The following is a 16,614-nucleotide window of genomic DNA, read 5'->3' as shown; positions in this document are numbered from 1 at the left end:
CTCTCTTTTGTTGATTATCAAGAGGGTAAAAATGTTAAGCGTTTACTCAAGTGACTTCTCAATAGGATATATAAAGGAAGGCCTTCAAATAATCACAACATCGAACTACGAAGTACATCCTAATGGAAAGAAAAGCTTTCCTAATGAAGGTAAAAATAGGGAAAACTGTTGCAGCACAGGCTGCTTTGCATTTTAGAATTGTCCCTTCCTGTTTTTGATCTCTAAATTGGCAAGAATGAGCACAAGGTCAGATTATTGTGACCAGAGCAATCAGGAAGCGGGGCATCCTAGATAGAGGAAGGGCTCTGATAAGAGAGGATGTTTGTACATCGAGCAGATTGGCACAATGTGGCAGTTCCAGTTCTTCAGGGCCATTTTAGCCTTTAAGCAGCAGGGCTCAATAATAAGAGCCTATAAAATTTGAAGGGGGCCTCTAAAATCATGAGGCCTGCAAAAGAAATAATATGTTGACTCCAAAAGGAGAAAAACAAAGTAACGATATTGAAATAATTAATGTCTTCAAAACGTGACATCATGGGGCTGGGGATATGGCCTAGTGGCAAGAGTGCCTGCCTCGTATACATGAGGCCCTGGGTTCAATTCCCCAGCACCACATATACAGAAAACGGCCAGAAGTAGCACTGTGGCTCAAGTGGCAGAGTGCTAGCTTTGAGCAAAAAGAAGCCAGGGACAGTGCTCAGGCCCTGAGTTCAAGCCCCAGGACTGGCCAAAAAAAAAAACAAATGTGACATCATTTTAACTCTTCTTAATTGTAAAATGTATCAACTCTACTATTGTCTTAGTCATTAACAAAATACCACAGACTGGGCTGCTTGAGCAACAGATACTTCTCACAGTTCTGGAGGCTGTAAAATGTAAGATCAAGATGCTAGTTGGTTCAGTATCTGTTGAGGGGTCCTCTTTCGGGCTTACAAAAGGCTACCTCATCTCTATTGGCTTTACATGATGGAAAGAGAATTCTAATCTGTGTCCAATTCTACCACAGGGGTCCTACCCTCATAATTTGTCCTAAACATAGGGCCTCGCCCTCGACTATCATCACATTGGGGGGTCAGGCTTCAATACGTAAATCTTAGTGGAACACATCCAGTCCATAACAACACTATTTGAGATTCCAAAATTACAGGAGATTGTTTGGAATGATAGAGCCAATTATAAATTAAATGACCTATGTATAATTGTAGCTTAACAATCATGTGTTCAATTGCTTATAGTCCAATGTCATTTATTGTTGCATATAGATGCAATTTAATACACTTGATTTAAAGTGGAATGAGACCTTCAAGAGACATAAAGGTTTCAGAATAGTTTGGGTCTTACTATCCTCTTAGGCCTCTTCATTGGTCTTTTACCACTATTTTCTTCTTCCCTGGCTATTCATGATGAACTGTAATTCCACATTACTCTCTTCTTTTAATTTATTATCAGTATGAACTTGGTAACTAATTTTTTTAAATCCATATTTATGATATGTTCTAATTGAACAGATAAATTACATATTCTTTGAGGGTTTTCAGGGTTCCTCCAATGCTATGGACGAGTTAAAATGACTTTACAAAACATCTACACTGTGATAAGAAACTAAACTTGACAAAGTTAACCTGGTCATACTATATATTATTTCCTTACATTATACATACCTCTAATGACTTACATTCTTATATTTCTACAGTTACAACTATTTAAGAAAAATAATAATGTAATAATATATAATAATTCTCCTTTGTAAGTGGAGCTACCATTCTGACAAGAACTAGCTTGTCACACAATGAGTTCTGGTAAACTTTTGCTTTTCATTGTGATAAAGCAGGTTCATCTTAACTCTCCCAATGGTGAAAATGCATTATCTTTCACAATACAGCAAACTCTTAATAGTTCCTTAGCAAGTAGCATTTACTGACAAGCCAGTGCTTCCAGAGCTGTCCGATAGGGCTTTTTTTCTGTTGCCTAGAGTGTAGTCACTATGTCCTCTACTGATCTAGGGTTTTCTCTAATCTATGGCTTAATGCTGGACACAAATCTGCCACCTATTTCTTCTAGCCAAATTTTTCCTACTGTATAGTATCTCTGCCACAGGTTGTGGGGAAGATCTGGGGGATGGGGGAATCATCCTTATGGATATAAAAGAACTCTTGCAGCTAATGTACCTGGTTTAAGTAAAAGAAGCCATTCCCCAGAAGGAGGTGTGCTGAAAAAGGCATCCTCCTCTCTTCATACTCATGCCACAACTGGTATATTTAAAACAGTCACATGTCTGATGTCAGCAATGACTCTTGGAATACTTGAAAGTTATCCTATTTTAGAACAACGCGTAATCACTTCCTACCCCTTATATATGGCCCTTGGTAGCAAATTTGACATTAAATTTGCATTCATTTAAATAAGGCAACTCTTCTGGATAGATACACTGAAGAGAAAGAGATCTCTTTTCCTAGGATGATAATCCCTGGGCTTAGACTTTGAGGATAGAATACTGGCCCAGCTTCAGGCTTTGTTGGCTGCATCTATTCACACTTATCTATTCACCCTCATCTATTCACACTCATCTATTCACTTCTCATGTATTCACACTCCACAACCATCTCCTCAGCACTAAGCTTTCTTGGTCACAAAGTGATACACGATGTGAAAAATAATTTGCCGTTGATTTCCCTGTTGGAGGCTAATGTTCAATGCTCTTAAATTGCCTTTAGTAAATCTTTCAACTATCCAGGAAATGTCAGTAACTCTTGACAGAAGTATAGAAACATTATCTATAAATATGGTAGGGCAAGGGTGAAAAGGATTATAAAAGCAAAATTAATGAGAAAATAATTGACCCACAAGAAGCTGAAACACTCTTGTGGTTAAATTCCATTTTTATTGTGTAGACTGAATTAAAAATCATGAGGCCAAAAAGACAACAATCTTTATATGCAAATCAAAGATAAACTAGAACCAATTAACTAGATAATTTAAAGACCCTACAGTAGTCAGGAAAACAACTACAATGTATTACTTTGAGAGGAAATTTTATAAGAACCATGAAGAATTTTTAAGTTAAACTTGGTTACAAGGAAAAAGATAAAAAGTGTTAATTCTTGTTTATATTTAATAGCATGTGCTGCTTAGTTTAGAGTCCATTAAAAAGTACTTCGAGAAAAAAAATCAGATTTAATGAGAACTAAAATATAAATCTGGGGCTAGCTTAGGATCATCTAGCTAGGATTCAGGAATGAGTCCTCTAGAATGAGGAAATCAAAGATGAATATAGATGAGGAAGAGTAAGAATTCAAATGACAAGAATGAGTAAAGACAGTCCTATTATAACTTACTGTATCACTTGGCACATTACAGTTACAAGTAAAACAAATCCTCATAGTAAGTTTAATGATAACATTTATTGTCACAAATATAGTTTGGTTTTCAGGTTACTCTTCATAGAGACAGTAAATTTTGTAATGAAGGAACTTTGTTTTATTCTATTCTACCTTATAATATAAAGTCATCAATCAAAGTTGATTTGGCTTGTAAAGCAAGATAACTCCCAACAGCATCCAGGATGGCATATGTACTCATGCATGTTTAGTAGGAGGGGAAGTATGCCTTTTTTTCCCCTCAGACATTGAATTCAAGTCCTGGGTGCTATTCAGGATTCACTGATCTAAGCAACTGAGAAATTCATGGTATTCATTCAGCACAGATAGATAGCACTGGGTACTTTCCAGTTCAAGTCTACCTGAGTTGCCCATCTTGGCTAATAACTCTGTCAGAAGATATATAACAGTACTAGGGTTGTTTGATGTTGTAGTCAGAGTTGTTTCCACCCGTACTACAATGAGAAAAGTATAACATGAATGCTGCTGAAAGAAATACAAACTTCTACTCCACCTTCTATTTCTTAGGAAGGTATTTTTTTTTGTCTTGTTTTCTAGCCAGGAACAATCTAGCATGAGGTGCAAAAGGACTCTCACCTTGACAAAAATAAGTACAAGTAGAGCTTAAATTCTGTTTTAGAGCCTCTCTATTCTTACCTCAATCTCAAGGCTGTTATGCAGTGACTAGCACCCTTTTTTGAGGCACCACCTTGTATCAGAGCACTGTCACCTAGCTCCAAATAGCAATTGTCACTCTCCTATAGGAAAATCTAGGACAAAGGAAGAGTTGGAGAAAAAAAAAAACAAGAAAAAGAAAAACAGGTTCTCAGGCTAGACCTCTGTATAGTGCTGACCACTACACAGCTCTACAGCAAATGAAAGTGTTGCATGGCTGAAAGATAATAGGGCACCGCAGGCCTATTCCTTTCTTGTCTCCATCTACCTTTCTACCTTTCTAAGTCAATACAAAGGAAACCTACTGCATTAACTGTCTCTTCAGTCCCTTAACAAAGGCTCACTGGCAAGCACAATTTTACTCCTTTGTAATCTCTGCACTTTTATCTACAAATCCTAAATCAAGCCAACTGATGAGATAATTAAGCTCATCACTTCATATTTTAATTTCTTAACAGCATATGGAGTCTAATTATCATTCATTGTAAAGTTACTAAATTGTAAGTAAGCTACATTATATAAAACCAAAGAAAATTATTCATGCTTGAGATCATCTTGAAACAGTATACTGAAGACAACTCCTACCATGAATTATAAGCTTTACTTTGCACTATTGTTTTAAAAATAAATCTTATGAGATTCTTATATAAGACAAGAATGAGCCTTTTTTTTCCTGCAATTTAAAAAGTGTTATATAGCTCTTTGACGCTACTTTTAGATTTCCCCTCAATGATTTATTTTTAAATGTTCTAAAATGGCCTTGGATTTTAGGCATTAAAACATTATTGATTTTTGTTCTTAACATGCGCCTGAATAATAGTCATTTGGAAATATCTGACAGCAACATCAAACATCAGGGCAAGGATGCAGTAGCCATCCAAATCGTTTTAGAGACAACGCACTTGTTGGAACCCTTGCTCACCTCCTCCCGGGACACAGCCTCTTGGCATAAGTGTGCATTACGAGGCGGATCAAAGTGGGGGCAGCCCCACCCACATCCCCAGGAGACCAGACCTTCCAAAGTCATGGATGAACATCTCCCAAAAGAATCATGCAAGCAGATGGAAACGGTGTGGGGCTAAAATGTCTATATTATAACTGTGTTTTAGACTATATGATGCAAACAACACAGAATAATCACTACCTATGTCTTTGTTTATTAATACTGAAGACCTAATACCTCAATAGGCTGACAAGGCCATACCATATGAAGTCTTTTCCTTGGGTAGGGAAGGAGTGCTGTACCCATGGTTTTACTCACAGTAGTTCCTGGCCAAAAAAAAAAAAGGATTCTTAAAAGATTTGCATGACACTCAGCTCTGATTCCACAGCCAGCAGAGCCAGTCATTCCAAGGCTATCTATGAAATAATGAGTTCGTTTCCCACTGTGAGGCCTCCTTTACAATTCCAATTTCAGCTGGAAAGTCTTTGAAGAGATGATTGAACCCTATCGGCTCCATGAAAGCTGCAAGGATTTAACCACTGCTGAGAAATTAAAAAGGGAAACTCCATGGAAAATCACAGATGCCGAACTGGAAACAGTCAAGGAAAAGGTAACCAGTTGTCTTCCTTAATATTTACTTTGCTATCACATTAGCTGCAAAAAAATTGATTTAAAGATCAAGAACTAATGTTATCTATTCTCAAATTGCATTATCAAAGATCTGGGCTTTTTAAGGTTTCGGGAGCTTTTCCATTGCATACTGATAGAGTGATTCAAAAAAATCTGCTTTTTAAAACTGTTTCCTAGAAAGTTACTTTTAAAGTTAACAAAACAGGTTATTGTTACATTTTGTGAAGTCTTCTTTTAAACTTTACTTTACTAGCTTAAAATAATTTAAGTCATTATGTGTGCAATGTAGAGAAAGGTAGAGTGACCCACAATTTAACATAATAGCAACAGCAACAAAAAGTAACTTGATGAAGATAGCTGTGAAAAACTAACAACAGTATCTGAAGAAATTTAAGATGTGTTTGGAACAATGAGTGGGAAGTTGTAAGATGAATAGAAACCGATGAGCTTTCTGAGAGTCTAGCAGGAGCTGGGCTTGGTGGTTAATTCCTATAATCCTAGTACTCCAGGGGCTGAGGCAGGATGGTGAATATAAGGGCAGCATGAGCTACTAAGCAAGATCTTGTCAAATGAAATTGATGACAGTGTAGATAGATAAGAAAGGGGTTGGGATTGAGAATTAAAGGAACCGACATCTAGCTTAGTCATTTAGGGAAAGGGACCACAAGAACTTCTAAACTATAAAATCTGAATAAGCTACATTAGGAAGTAAGCTTGGAAAAATTGGAGAACTACTGAAATTCTTTCATATTTAGTGAGAACAATACTTAAGTAACAAATTCTACATGTAATAAACTGCCCAGTTTTAACAAAAGCATATCATAAAGAAAATTAAACATCTGAGCATCGGTTTCTGGACTAGTGAAATATAAAATTACATATTACTCTAGTCATTACAAAATAATTTTCAAGTGATTTTACTCGTGGCTTATTTGAGACCAGCCTTATATGGCTAAAAAAAAAAAAAATTATAAGATGGTGGTTCACACCTGTAATCCTAGCTACTTAGGAAGCTGAGATCTGAGGATAATAGTTTGAAGCCAGCAGGGCAAGAAAGTCGGTGAGACTTTTATCTCCAATTAAATCACAGGAAAAAAAACCGTAAGTGGCATTGTGGCTCAAGTGGTAGAGTCCTAGCCTTAAGCAAAACAAGCTCAGGAAAAGTGCCTTGGCCAAGTTCAAGCTTCAGGACTGACAAAAAAAAAAAAGTAGTAGTATTTATTTATTTATTTATTTTTATTTTTCACTCCTGTTGACATATAATCAAATGCTTAAAGGAAAACAGAGTATATCATAATATCTCTTCTTAGGATATCAAAATGGTATCATGATTCAATCAATATTCTTTTAACTTTCAGTTATTGCTATCCAGTTTGTTAAAATATCTCAAGAAGTATTAAAACCATTTTATTTTTTTAATTATACCCTAATTACTTTTTAATAATTATTTTCACGTTTTTCTGCTTGCCCATGATTTGAGATAAAATGAATTTTCATTCACAACTGTGGTAGAACTACATTCAACAAAATCTAAACCTTGTCCACAGAGTTATCGTCAAGTCCGACTGAATGAACTCCTACAGGAGCACTCAAGAGCTGCCAACCTCATTGTGCTGTAAGTTTTATTGTGGACAGCTAGGAATGGTAGGAGGAAATTTAGTGTGGATGGGTTTATCAACTTAAAAGCTCAGGACTCTTCATTGGGAAAGCTGAAAAAGAAAACTTTGACAGTATGGGATTGTAGTCAGTGAAGGAAGATGGGGCCCTGACACTTAGGGCTTTAGAGGGCCGGTACAGACTTTGTCTCAAGCATAACTCACTCACAGGGCCAAGAGCCCATGTCCAGCTAGAAACTAGGCTACTAGAACTCCTGGACCATATACCAGGAACCTGAGACGGTGGAATTCCTTACCAACAGTTCCAAGACATCTTCACTGCATCTGTGTTCCTGAGCAGGGACGCGTCCTGGAAGGACTCATGGTCCTCCTGGCCTGCAGTGTGGGAAGGAGCCACCACACTTACATTTTATACTTTGGTCCCACAAATATTATGAGTGCACCTACTGAAAACATCGTGTATTAATTAAGACTGGTAGTGAAGGCTGAGTGTGGTGGTTTACCCCCTATAATCCCAGCACACAGGAGACTGAGGCAGGAGGATCACAAGGTCATGGTCAGTTAGGGGATACATTCATTATGAGACTATCCCAAAACAAAGCAAAGCAGAAGAAAAACAACAAAAAGACTGGTAGCTAAAATTGAAAGAGCAACTGTTTCCTATTTAGATCATGAACCGAGTCCTGATCATTACTTTTAGGCAGTTCAGGAGTAAGGTCCTCCTCCTGAACTGTGGGAGGGGTTCTAACAGTTGGTTCTCAGGTTTCTCCATCACCATAAGAGCTTTAAGTTACTGGGGAAAGATATCATTTCCTCTAAAGGGGAAGTTTGGATAGAGGTTGTTTAATAGTATCTATTTAAAGAAACGTTAGAATTAACATTTTTAAAAATTTTGTCTTTACAATGTCTGAGCCTAATTTTCTGACATAGATATTTGTGTTATCTGAGTAGTGCACCAATTTGATATCAGTATTCAAAATAACTTCTATGTTCTCATTTTGCATGTGTGTGATAAAAGTTTCAGGCCACTGGTAATTAAATAGTTCAGAAATGCTAATGATGTTATTGCCTGCTGTAATTTTCATTTTGGTTTTTAATTTTTCTTCTATGCTATCATTAGGAGCCTTCCAGTGGCAAGAAAAGGATCCATATCGGACTTGTTGTACCTGGCTTGGTTGGAAATACTCACAAGGAACCTCCCTCCTGTCTTACTGGTTAGAGGAAACCACAAAAATGTTCTGACATTTTACTCTTAAGATATGAAAGATGAGACTGTATTTTAACATATGAATAATTAAGAAGCATGTCTCATTACTTTGTGCTGTATATCTGATTTATGAATATGCAAACCTCTGCAGACTAGTCTACCAGAGTCTACATAAATTCTGTCTTTTTAAAAAATTATTATTAGATAATGAGGATGTTTGTTTTTCTCCCATCAGCTTAAGGAAGCATCAAAAACAATGCTACTTAGTTCTAGGGGAAAAAACAACATTTTTGTCACTGCTGTTGATAAAAAAAGAAATTAATCAAATCCAAGCAGACTTATGCTCATAATAAATACCAAGCCAAGCTCCTCTAGGCAAACTTAATCTTTTGTTTCTAATGGTGTTTGCTGCTAGGCCAGGGTGTAGGCCTTAGCCTCACAGCAGGTTCTGAATAAATGCTTATTGACAGTCTCATACAGTGACCAAGGGTAGCTATCAAAGGAAAAAACCAACTGGGTAGGAGGCATGATTCTGCTTGGCCTCCCGAGAGGCTTATGCCTACAAAGAAGATTTAAAAATCAATAACTGGAAACTTTAAGAAGGACTTGAGTCTACACAAAATGTTTAAAGCAGTTACCCAAAGAAGGTTTATTTAATGTAACAGATAATATGCTTACAGTGATCTGAGTGATTGCTGATAACATAGAGCTTGAATTTGCTGCTGACTCAAAAGTATATTAACTAGGTGAGACAGCAACATGTATTCCAATTAAATTTTCTATTCTTAGCATTACAAACACCAGTTTTCATCCATGCTCAACATTTTGAGATTGCTTTCATGGTATTACAGTTCATATTTTTTCCTTCTAATTAAATGAATACTACAGATGAAATAAAAATAAATGTCTAATCAAAAACTAAGTACCACAAATTTTCAAACCACTATTAAATAATTAAGAAATATATTCTGAATCACATATCATATATTTAGTTACTTTCTACAGATATTTCTGTGAACTTAAAAGAATAATTATGATGCAGACTGGAGAAACTTGCAAAATTTGGAGTGTATAGGTTATGATTTTTTTCTTTTTGTAAGTATATCTGTAATACTTAATCATGTTGACAAATCAACAAAATTGTTTTTCTGATGAATGGCTTGATTTATTTTCTGCCATACTCTGATTGTTTTGAGAAAGTAGATGGGAAAAATCAACATGAAATAAAAGCAGTAAAATTCATATTCGTTGGCCTGGGTCATGTTCTTGTTTTCACTTTTCTGCCACTTAATTTGCAATGTTGAATCATATGTGAGCCTCAACTTTTCTGTCAGTGGCCATGCCAATAGATTGGTTAAGGCTGGGACTCAAGATTAGGTTTGTAAACCCAGCTCTTGCAAGGATGACTAGAGGAAAACAGTGGCAGTGTTAAGCAAAGAATAAGCAGCTGGAGATCTCTATTCCAAATCTAGAACATATTCCTGAATTTGGTCCCAGCTAACCTTCTTCTGCCCTTATATAGTTGAAATCTGAAAGACTAGAAGCCAGTAAGCAACAACCAGCATCTTTTGGGTCTGACACTTCTTACCTGAGAGGGTTTCTGGGAACTGTAGGGAAAAATATATATATTCTGCAGCAGGGAACTCTGCTTCTAGTATCTTCAGTTTGGGTTCCTCTAGAAACAAACTCTGAGATAAAGATTATCCAAGTGCAGTGTGTTCCAGGGATCCATGCCTGTGGGAAAGGGAGAGAAGAAGGGTTGAGGGAGAGAAATGGTAGCCTCACAGGTAGCTCTGGAGCTAGGATGTCCCTTCAAAAGAGTCCAAGAAAGAGAGTCCCAGGCCTTTATGTTTCTGCATTGAACAGTCTTTCTTGTCTGGGCTATCTGGGAAGGGGTATGTCCTTGAGTTGGGCAGCCCTGTGTTACTGAAGCTATCCCTGGAACATCTGTGAGCTGAGGCCTGTCTGTTAATAGTATTCCTAAATTTAAGGGCAAACAAGGTTGGAGAGGGACATCACTGTCTTCCAAAGGGGCCATATAATCACGGTAAAAAACAAAAACAAATACTCAGACTAGCCTGATTTCAAATCTTGATCCTCATTCATTAGTTGTGTGATTTTAAAATAATTATTTAATTTTCTAAGGGGTAAATAGCAAGAGGGTGACTGAAGCGACGTCCTTTGGAGTCCAGGTTAAGGGCTAGAGATTTTTAGGTTAAGAGCACTTATATTTAGAACAGATTAGAGTAGAAGAACATTTAAAAGATAGTTTGTAGTAAGAAAGCAGAAGATTTTTTATAACTTTTTGTGTTCCTGCATTATTTAATGCTTCACCCAACTCAATTAACCCAACTAACCATCATCTTCATGTTTACACTCCCATTTCGGAGCAAGAAGACTGTTCTACGATGTCCATTGGTGTTCAACCTTCTCTGTTCCTTCACTTTCTGCTACTTCCTCATGAACATCTCTCCTCTTCCTCACACTGACTTTTCAAAACCTGCATCATCCTCTTAGCTGATGATCTTGACCCCATTCCTAAAGACATAAACACATCATTCCTAAAGACATTCCTAAAGACATAAACACATAAAAGTTTCTTTACATAAAAGGACCCCATGATGAGAGCATTGTATTATGAATTCTTCACTTAATAATTTTAGAAAGCATTCAAATGAAGCTTTAAAAAGAGAATATAGATTCTGGATGATTGTTGTTGCCATGCTAAATCTGAATTTCTAGGAGTAGGATGTAGGCACTCAGGTATTCTGCAAATCCCCAAGCTTTTAGATGCACTGCTCTAACCAGTTGCTCCTACTCCTGTAAGACAACTTTCATAATACGTTAGTGTCTCTTGGAGTTATGTTTCTAACTTAGATCTCTCCTAAGACTCAAATCTATGGATGTAATACTAATTTTCTCAGTGTCTCTTTCTGGATTTCCTGCAGACCTACACTCTAAATACAGGATGTCCAGACATCTATAAAATACAGACATGTAATGGAGTAAGGCATCCCTTTCTCCATCACCTAGTGGATCTTTAGAAATGACCAAAAATGTATTTAAAAAAATTTATATCAAAGCAGGAAACTAAGCAAGGATGCCATTTACATAATACCATTTGGGAAATTAAAACAAGCTGTAGTTTATACAGGAAGAGGAGATTGACCAGAGCTACCAAAGATCTGCTTATTGCCTCTAAGGAAGAAAACGAATCTTAGAAAATAATTGCAGAAGACTCTGGAAAAGGGAAGTGGGAATCCCTTTTATTAGAGACTAGAGGATTCAGAAGCAGTTTCAATGACAGGAAGCCTAATGTGTTTGGTGAGCACTCATAGCAGGTATGGGTGCTACAGGAGGTAGTTTCATGGATGCCCTTGGTAGGAGCACCAAGAAAAACACAACAGAAACACCACTGTGTAACAGGTAAAGATAATCCAAAAGATAAAAGCCAAAAGTGAATTCCGACTATTTAAAAAAAAAGAAAGAAAGAACATGTTGGTTCAATTGTAATCTTAATTAGGAAGAGGTAAAATCAAGAGGATCATGATTTGAAGCCAGCCCAAGCAGCCAAGTTCATGAGATACCTATCTTACCCCAGGGCTTTGATGGAATTTGCCTGTCATCTCAATCTACATGGGAGGCTAAAATAGGAGATTCCATCTCCACAGAAGGAAGCTAGACACGAGTAGAAAGCTTGAGTTCAAAATATGCATTCAAAGTTTAGTGCCAATCAAATAAATAAAAGAAATACAGAAAATTATACAATAATAAAATTCAAAGATGTAAAAAAATAATAATAATTGGGGCTCTAGGGTGGTGGCACATACCTATATAATCGAGCACGTGGGAGGCTGAGGTAGGAAATTCATGAATTCTAGGCCACCCTAGGCTACAGAGAGAGAGAAGGCCTCAAGAAAACAAGACCAGAAACAGAGACAAAAAAGGAGCATATAAAAGTACTAAAGAATCCCTTAAAGCACTAAATACTTTATTCTTATTAATACTTTTGAAATTTGATGAAAAAAATAAAATTCTATCTGCAAGCATCATATTCAAAATTAAATATGAAAAAGACTACAGGCCCACAACTGGAAATGGGAAATAGGCTGAAAGCAAAAGAATAACTAAAAACACAAAACATTTGAACCAAAAGGATATACTCAGCAATATTCATTTCAAAGCTTAAGACTAAAAGCACTAGAGTATCACTTTATATTTATAAAATACAGATAGCCACAATGGAGCTATAACAATAATAGAGCTTTATATAAACAAATGATATAGTACTGACATAAATAACACAAGAATTGTTAGAAATAAAAAGGGAATCACAAAAAGCCAATTTTCTTAGCAAACAGCTTACTTATATCACCATCTATGACAGATCAAAGACAAGAAAAAAATCAAGCCATATTTTAAAATGGATTTAGTAGGTAAATGGTACTCATCCATGGAAAACACATCATCTTTTAGAAATCTATAGGATGTTTATGAAAACAAATTGCATGTTTTATAATGAAGGAAAACTCAGTAAATTCCAAAATGTATTAATAGTAAAATCACATTTTTACCACAATATGGTACAATGGACTATAATTTACAAATATATAAACAACAATATAAAAAAAACAAACCTTACTCAATGAGGAAATAAAATTCTGCTAAACAACTTGGGTCAAACAACAACAACAAAAAACAGATGTTATAGTTTCAGACTAATAGAAATCACATTGAGAATTTCACATAGGAAAACACGCTGATGAAAACATGTCTTCAGAGGTAAACTTATAAATATGTTTATCAATCAAAAAGAAAATGAAAGTTAATGTTCAACTTAGGAATGGGGAGACTGTACAAAGGAAGGAAGGAAAACATGAAGAAACTGAGGAAGAAAAGCAGAATGGGACAATGAAGAGCTCAAGCAATAGGGCCAGAAAAACAGAAGCTGAACATGTTTCCCCAGGTGCTACTTGGGGGGGACCACTGACTCATCACACTTGAGTCTTGTGTAGACCCAAAAGGAAACCATTACACAGGGTATTGGAGGTAAAGGGGGTCAGAAGCATACAGGCTAGCTAAGAATCCTGTCTACTACAAATGCTGATATTTGTGGAGGGCTTATGTCAGCTATGCGGGGAATCAGATAAGCGACAAGTGGCCCATGAAGTATCTAGATAAAAGTTCCATTGTCCATGCACAGTAGATCATGCCTATTTCTTGGGAACAGGAAATCTACAACTGTAAGACTACAGGGATCCCTTAGTACTGAAATGAGGCTCTCATTCAGAGATTTGCACAGTTATTATATCAGGGTTTTCATAAATGTGGTGGTCACAACTCTGCATGCCTTCTTAGAACTTGAGGACATCAGGAAAAAGGGTCTTTTTGTGGCATATAAAGTTCTAAGTACAGGACTGGGAATGTGGCTTAATGGTTGAGTGCTTTGCCTAGCAAGCATGAAGCCCTGGGTTCAATTCCTCATTACCACATAAACAACAACAACAAAAAGCTGGAAGTGGTACTGTGGCTCAAACGGTAGAGTGCTAGACTTGAGCAAAAGAAGCTCATGGACAGAAGCCCAGGCCCTGAGTTCAAGCCCCAGGACTGGAAAAAAAAAAAAAGTTCAAAGTGCACAAATAGTACTTTTTTTTTATCCGTACTTATGAATATTAGAAAAAATACAGTTTGTCATGCTTATCAAAATCTTCTAATGGGCTTTCCATTTCAGTCAGTGGAAAATTCACTACCCTTCCAAATGTTTATAAGTAACTAAGTTGCACCCAGTAACCACTGTGATCTCATCTCCTAAAAACAAACATGTCCTCTATCTCTCTTGAGACCACATAGGCTTTCTCAGGTAAGATGGCACCTTGGGATCTTAGAATTCTGTGCCTTCTACCTGGAATGCCCTTCCCAAGATACCACTTCCTTTGACTTTCAGAAAAACGAAGATAACATATTCTTACAGAGGCCTTCCTCATCCATTTTCTCAAAAATCACTAGCCTCCATTCCACATCTCCCATTTTACTCTCCACATGAAAATTCAGCACTGTTTATCCTTTTTTATCTCAAGCTTATTTTCTAACTATTCTGTTTCCGGTTAACTCCACCAAAAGTTTAGACTAGTGCCTGGAATATGGAACACATCCGACGAATATTCCCTGAAAGGATAAATGAATATGGGGCTCTGAGGGGAATGGAAATTATATAGCCTTTAGGGGTCCAGTCTGACTCTCACAAGGAGCCTCATTTCACCCCACTCACATCCATCTGCACACACACACACACACACACACACACACACACACACACACACACACCCCAGCCATGCCTCACACTCCACATACTCAGTGCTCTGTAGGTCTTTGCACAATCTGGTCCTACTACCTAGATTTTCTCCCTCCCTCCCTCCCTCTCTTTTCTGTCACTTTTTTTTTTTTTTAAGTACTATGGTTATAACTCAGGGCCTTCACTTGAGGCACACTCAACAGCTGAGCCACTCTAACAGCCTTTTATGTATTGGTTATTTTTTAAGATAGGTTATTGATTTATGTCCAGGCCAGCCTGGACTCTGATCCTCCTATTTGTGCTCCCCTACATTGCTGGGATGACAGACTTAACACCTCCAATCATTGGCAGAGATGGAGACTTGTGACCATTTTGGGGGGAAGAAAAGCTCGGCCTTGAACTGTGATTCCATGAGTTCTGCCTTCCAAGTAGCTAGGAGTACAAGCTTGTTCACTATGTTCAGCCTGTATCACTGTTTTGCTTTATTTTTCTACCAATGAGACAATTACTGAAGCATTTCTCATGAATTCGCTGGACATACCAGTTCTTTTATTGACTTAGCTGGACAAAAGAGTGGCAAACTTCACAAAGATACATAGCTTTAAGCTCTTACAATATAAGGTATCTACCTCTCTTTCCTGAAAACATAAGAAAAGCCCTATGTACTGAAAACCCATTATAACTAAAAAATGTCTTCAATCTTTTGTGCTCTATGCAATGATTGATAGCCAAGTGACTTAGATAAGAATTGCTGAACACTTTTGTTCATGATACTAAGATTTGTGCATCATGCCCTTTTTTAGTTATCTGAAACAAGGTCAAACTGAGACCTGGAGACAAAAAGGATTTATTATTGGTGATGAGAAAACCTTAGATTTTGAACTTATAATCAGTGGAAGTAGGAACTTGGGATAGAGGTCTTGGTAGGAGATGATGCTGGTGCCGGAATGTGGGATACCAACTAGATATGTTTAGATACAAAATCAATAGACTGGATGAACCAGATTAAGAATTATAACAGTAAAGAGCACCATGAAGATAACTTAAAAAAAAGTGGATGAATAAATTTATAAAGGCGAGGACAAAATTTAGGAAATCAAAACCATAAGGAAGAGTACAGTATCCAGAAGCACATTAAAATAAGTACTGTTTCATCAGTATAGTGTTGCTTCTCTCATCAGATCTAAGTGGAAATTGGGAAGAAGTCGTTCCCAGACCCTAGGTAAGGATGGAGGGAGACTGAAAGCTCAATGACATCTGGCCTTACCCTTCTCAGCCCCCTGTTGGGGCTTTTCCACTGTCCAAACCCACATGGAAGCCTAAAGACATGGGAGATTATTGGTGAGATCCTGAAAAGGACAGTCTCCCTAGACAGGTGTAGAGGCACAGGGAGCCTGCAGGGAAATGGAAAGGTATGTAGTAGAAATGGTGCCATTACTTCAATTTATTAAAAGAAAAGGTGGAGACTCAATGTGTCTAGTTAATTTTCTCACTGTTCAATCTCACCTAGTCCATCCCTATTAGCAGAAAAACAATGGCTGCTCACATTCCTGACTTCTTTGAACATTTACAACTGTTTTTTGTTTTGTTTTGCTTAAGAGAAACCAGAGAAGCAATTAAAACACTTAGGAAGACTAATGAAACTACTTTCAGGGTAAAATTTCTTTTGACAAGTAAGATTTGAGGAAATGTTGCTGTATGAAAAGTTGATGATACCCACTTTGGACTGGGGAAAAAAAAAAAGACTGTGAGCTAGTACAATGAGATTGTCTCTGAGGAGCAGCACACTGAATCACAATCAACTGAAACCACAGCAAGCCTAATTTATACCTCTTCCTGCATGGATACCCTTATTTTACCAGTTTTCATTTCAT

The 16,614-nt window shown here is 37.0% G+C and overlaps 1 protein-coding gene across 4 annotated transcripts in view; it reads left to right on the top strand.

The window, feature by feature from the left end:
• The window catches only part of Slc12a1 (solute carrier family 12 member 1), an 82,199-nt gene extending 72,509 nt beyond the window's left edge, over positions 1-9,690 (top strand). For all 4 annotated transcript variants that reach the window (XM_048332982.1, XM_048332979.1, XM_048332980.1 and 1 more), the window contains exons 25-27: positions 5,470-5,605; positions 7,173-7,240; positions 8,362-9,690. In XM_048332982.1, coding sequence (XP_048188939.1) covers positions 5,470-5,605; positions 7,173-7,240; positions 8,362-8,497 — 340 coding nt within the window. In that variant the 3' untranslated portion in view covers positions 8,498-9,690. The remainder of the gene's footprint in view (positions 1-5,469; positions 5,606-7,172; positions 7,241-8,361) is intronic.
• The last annotated feature ends 6,924 nt before the right edge of the window (positions 9,691-16,614 follow it).

The sequence above is a fragment of the Perognathus longimembris genome, chromosome 23 (assembly GCF_023159225.1).
Source record: "Perognathus longimembris pacificus isolate PPM17 chromosome 23, ASM2315922v1, whole genome shotgun sequence".
In the NCBI taxonomy this organism is placed as follows: domain Eukaryota; kingdom Metazoa; phylum Chordata; class Mammalia; order Rodentia; family Heteromyidae; genus Perognathus; species Perognathus longimembris.
The sequence above is the reverse complement of the archived record's forward strand: the minus strand, read 5'-3'. Positions and strand labels throughout refer to the sequence as shown.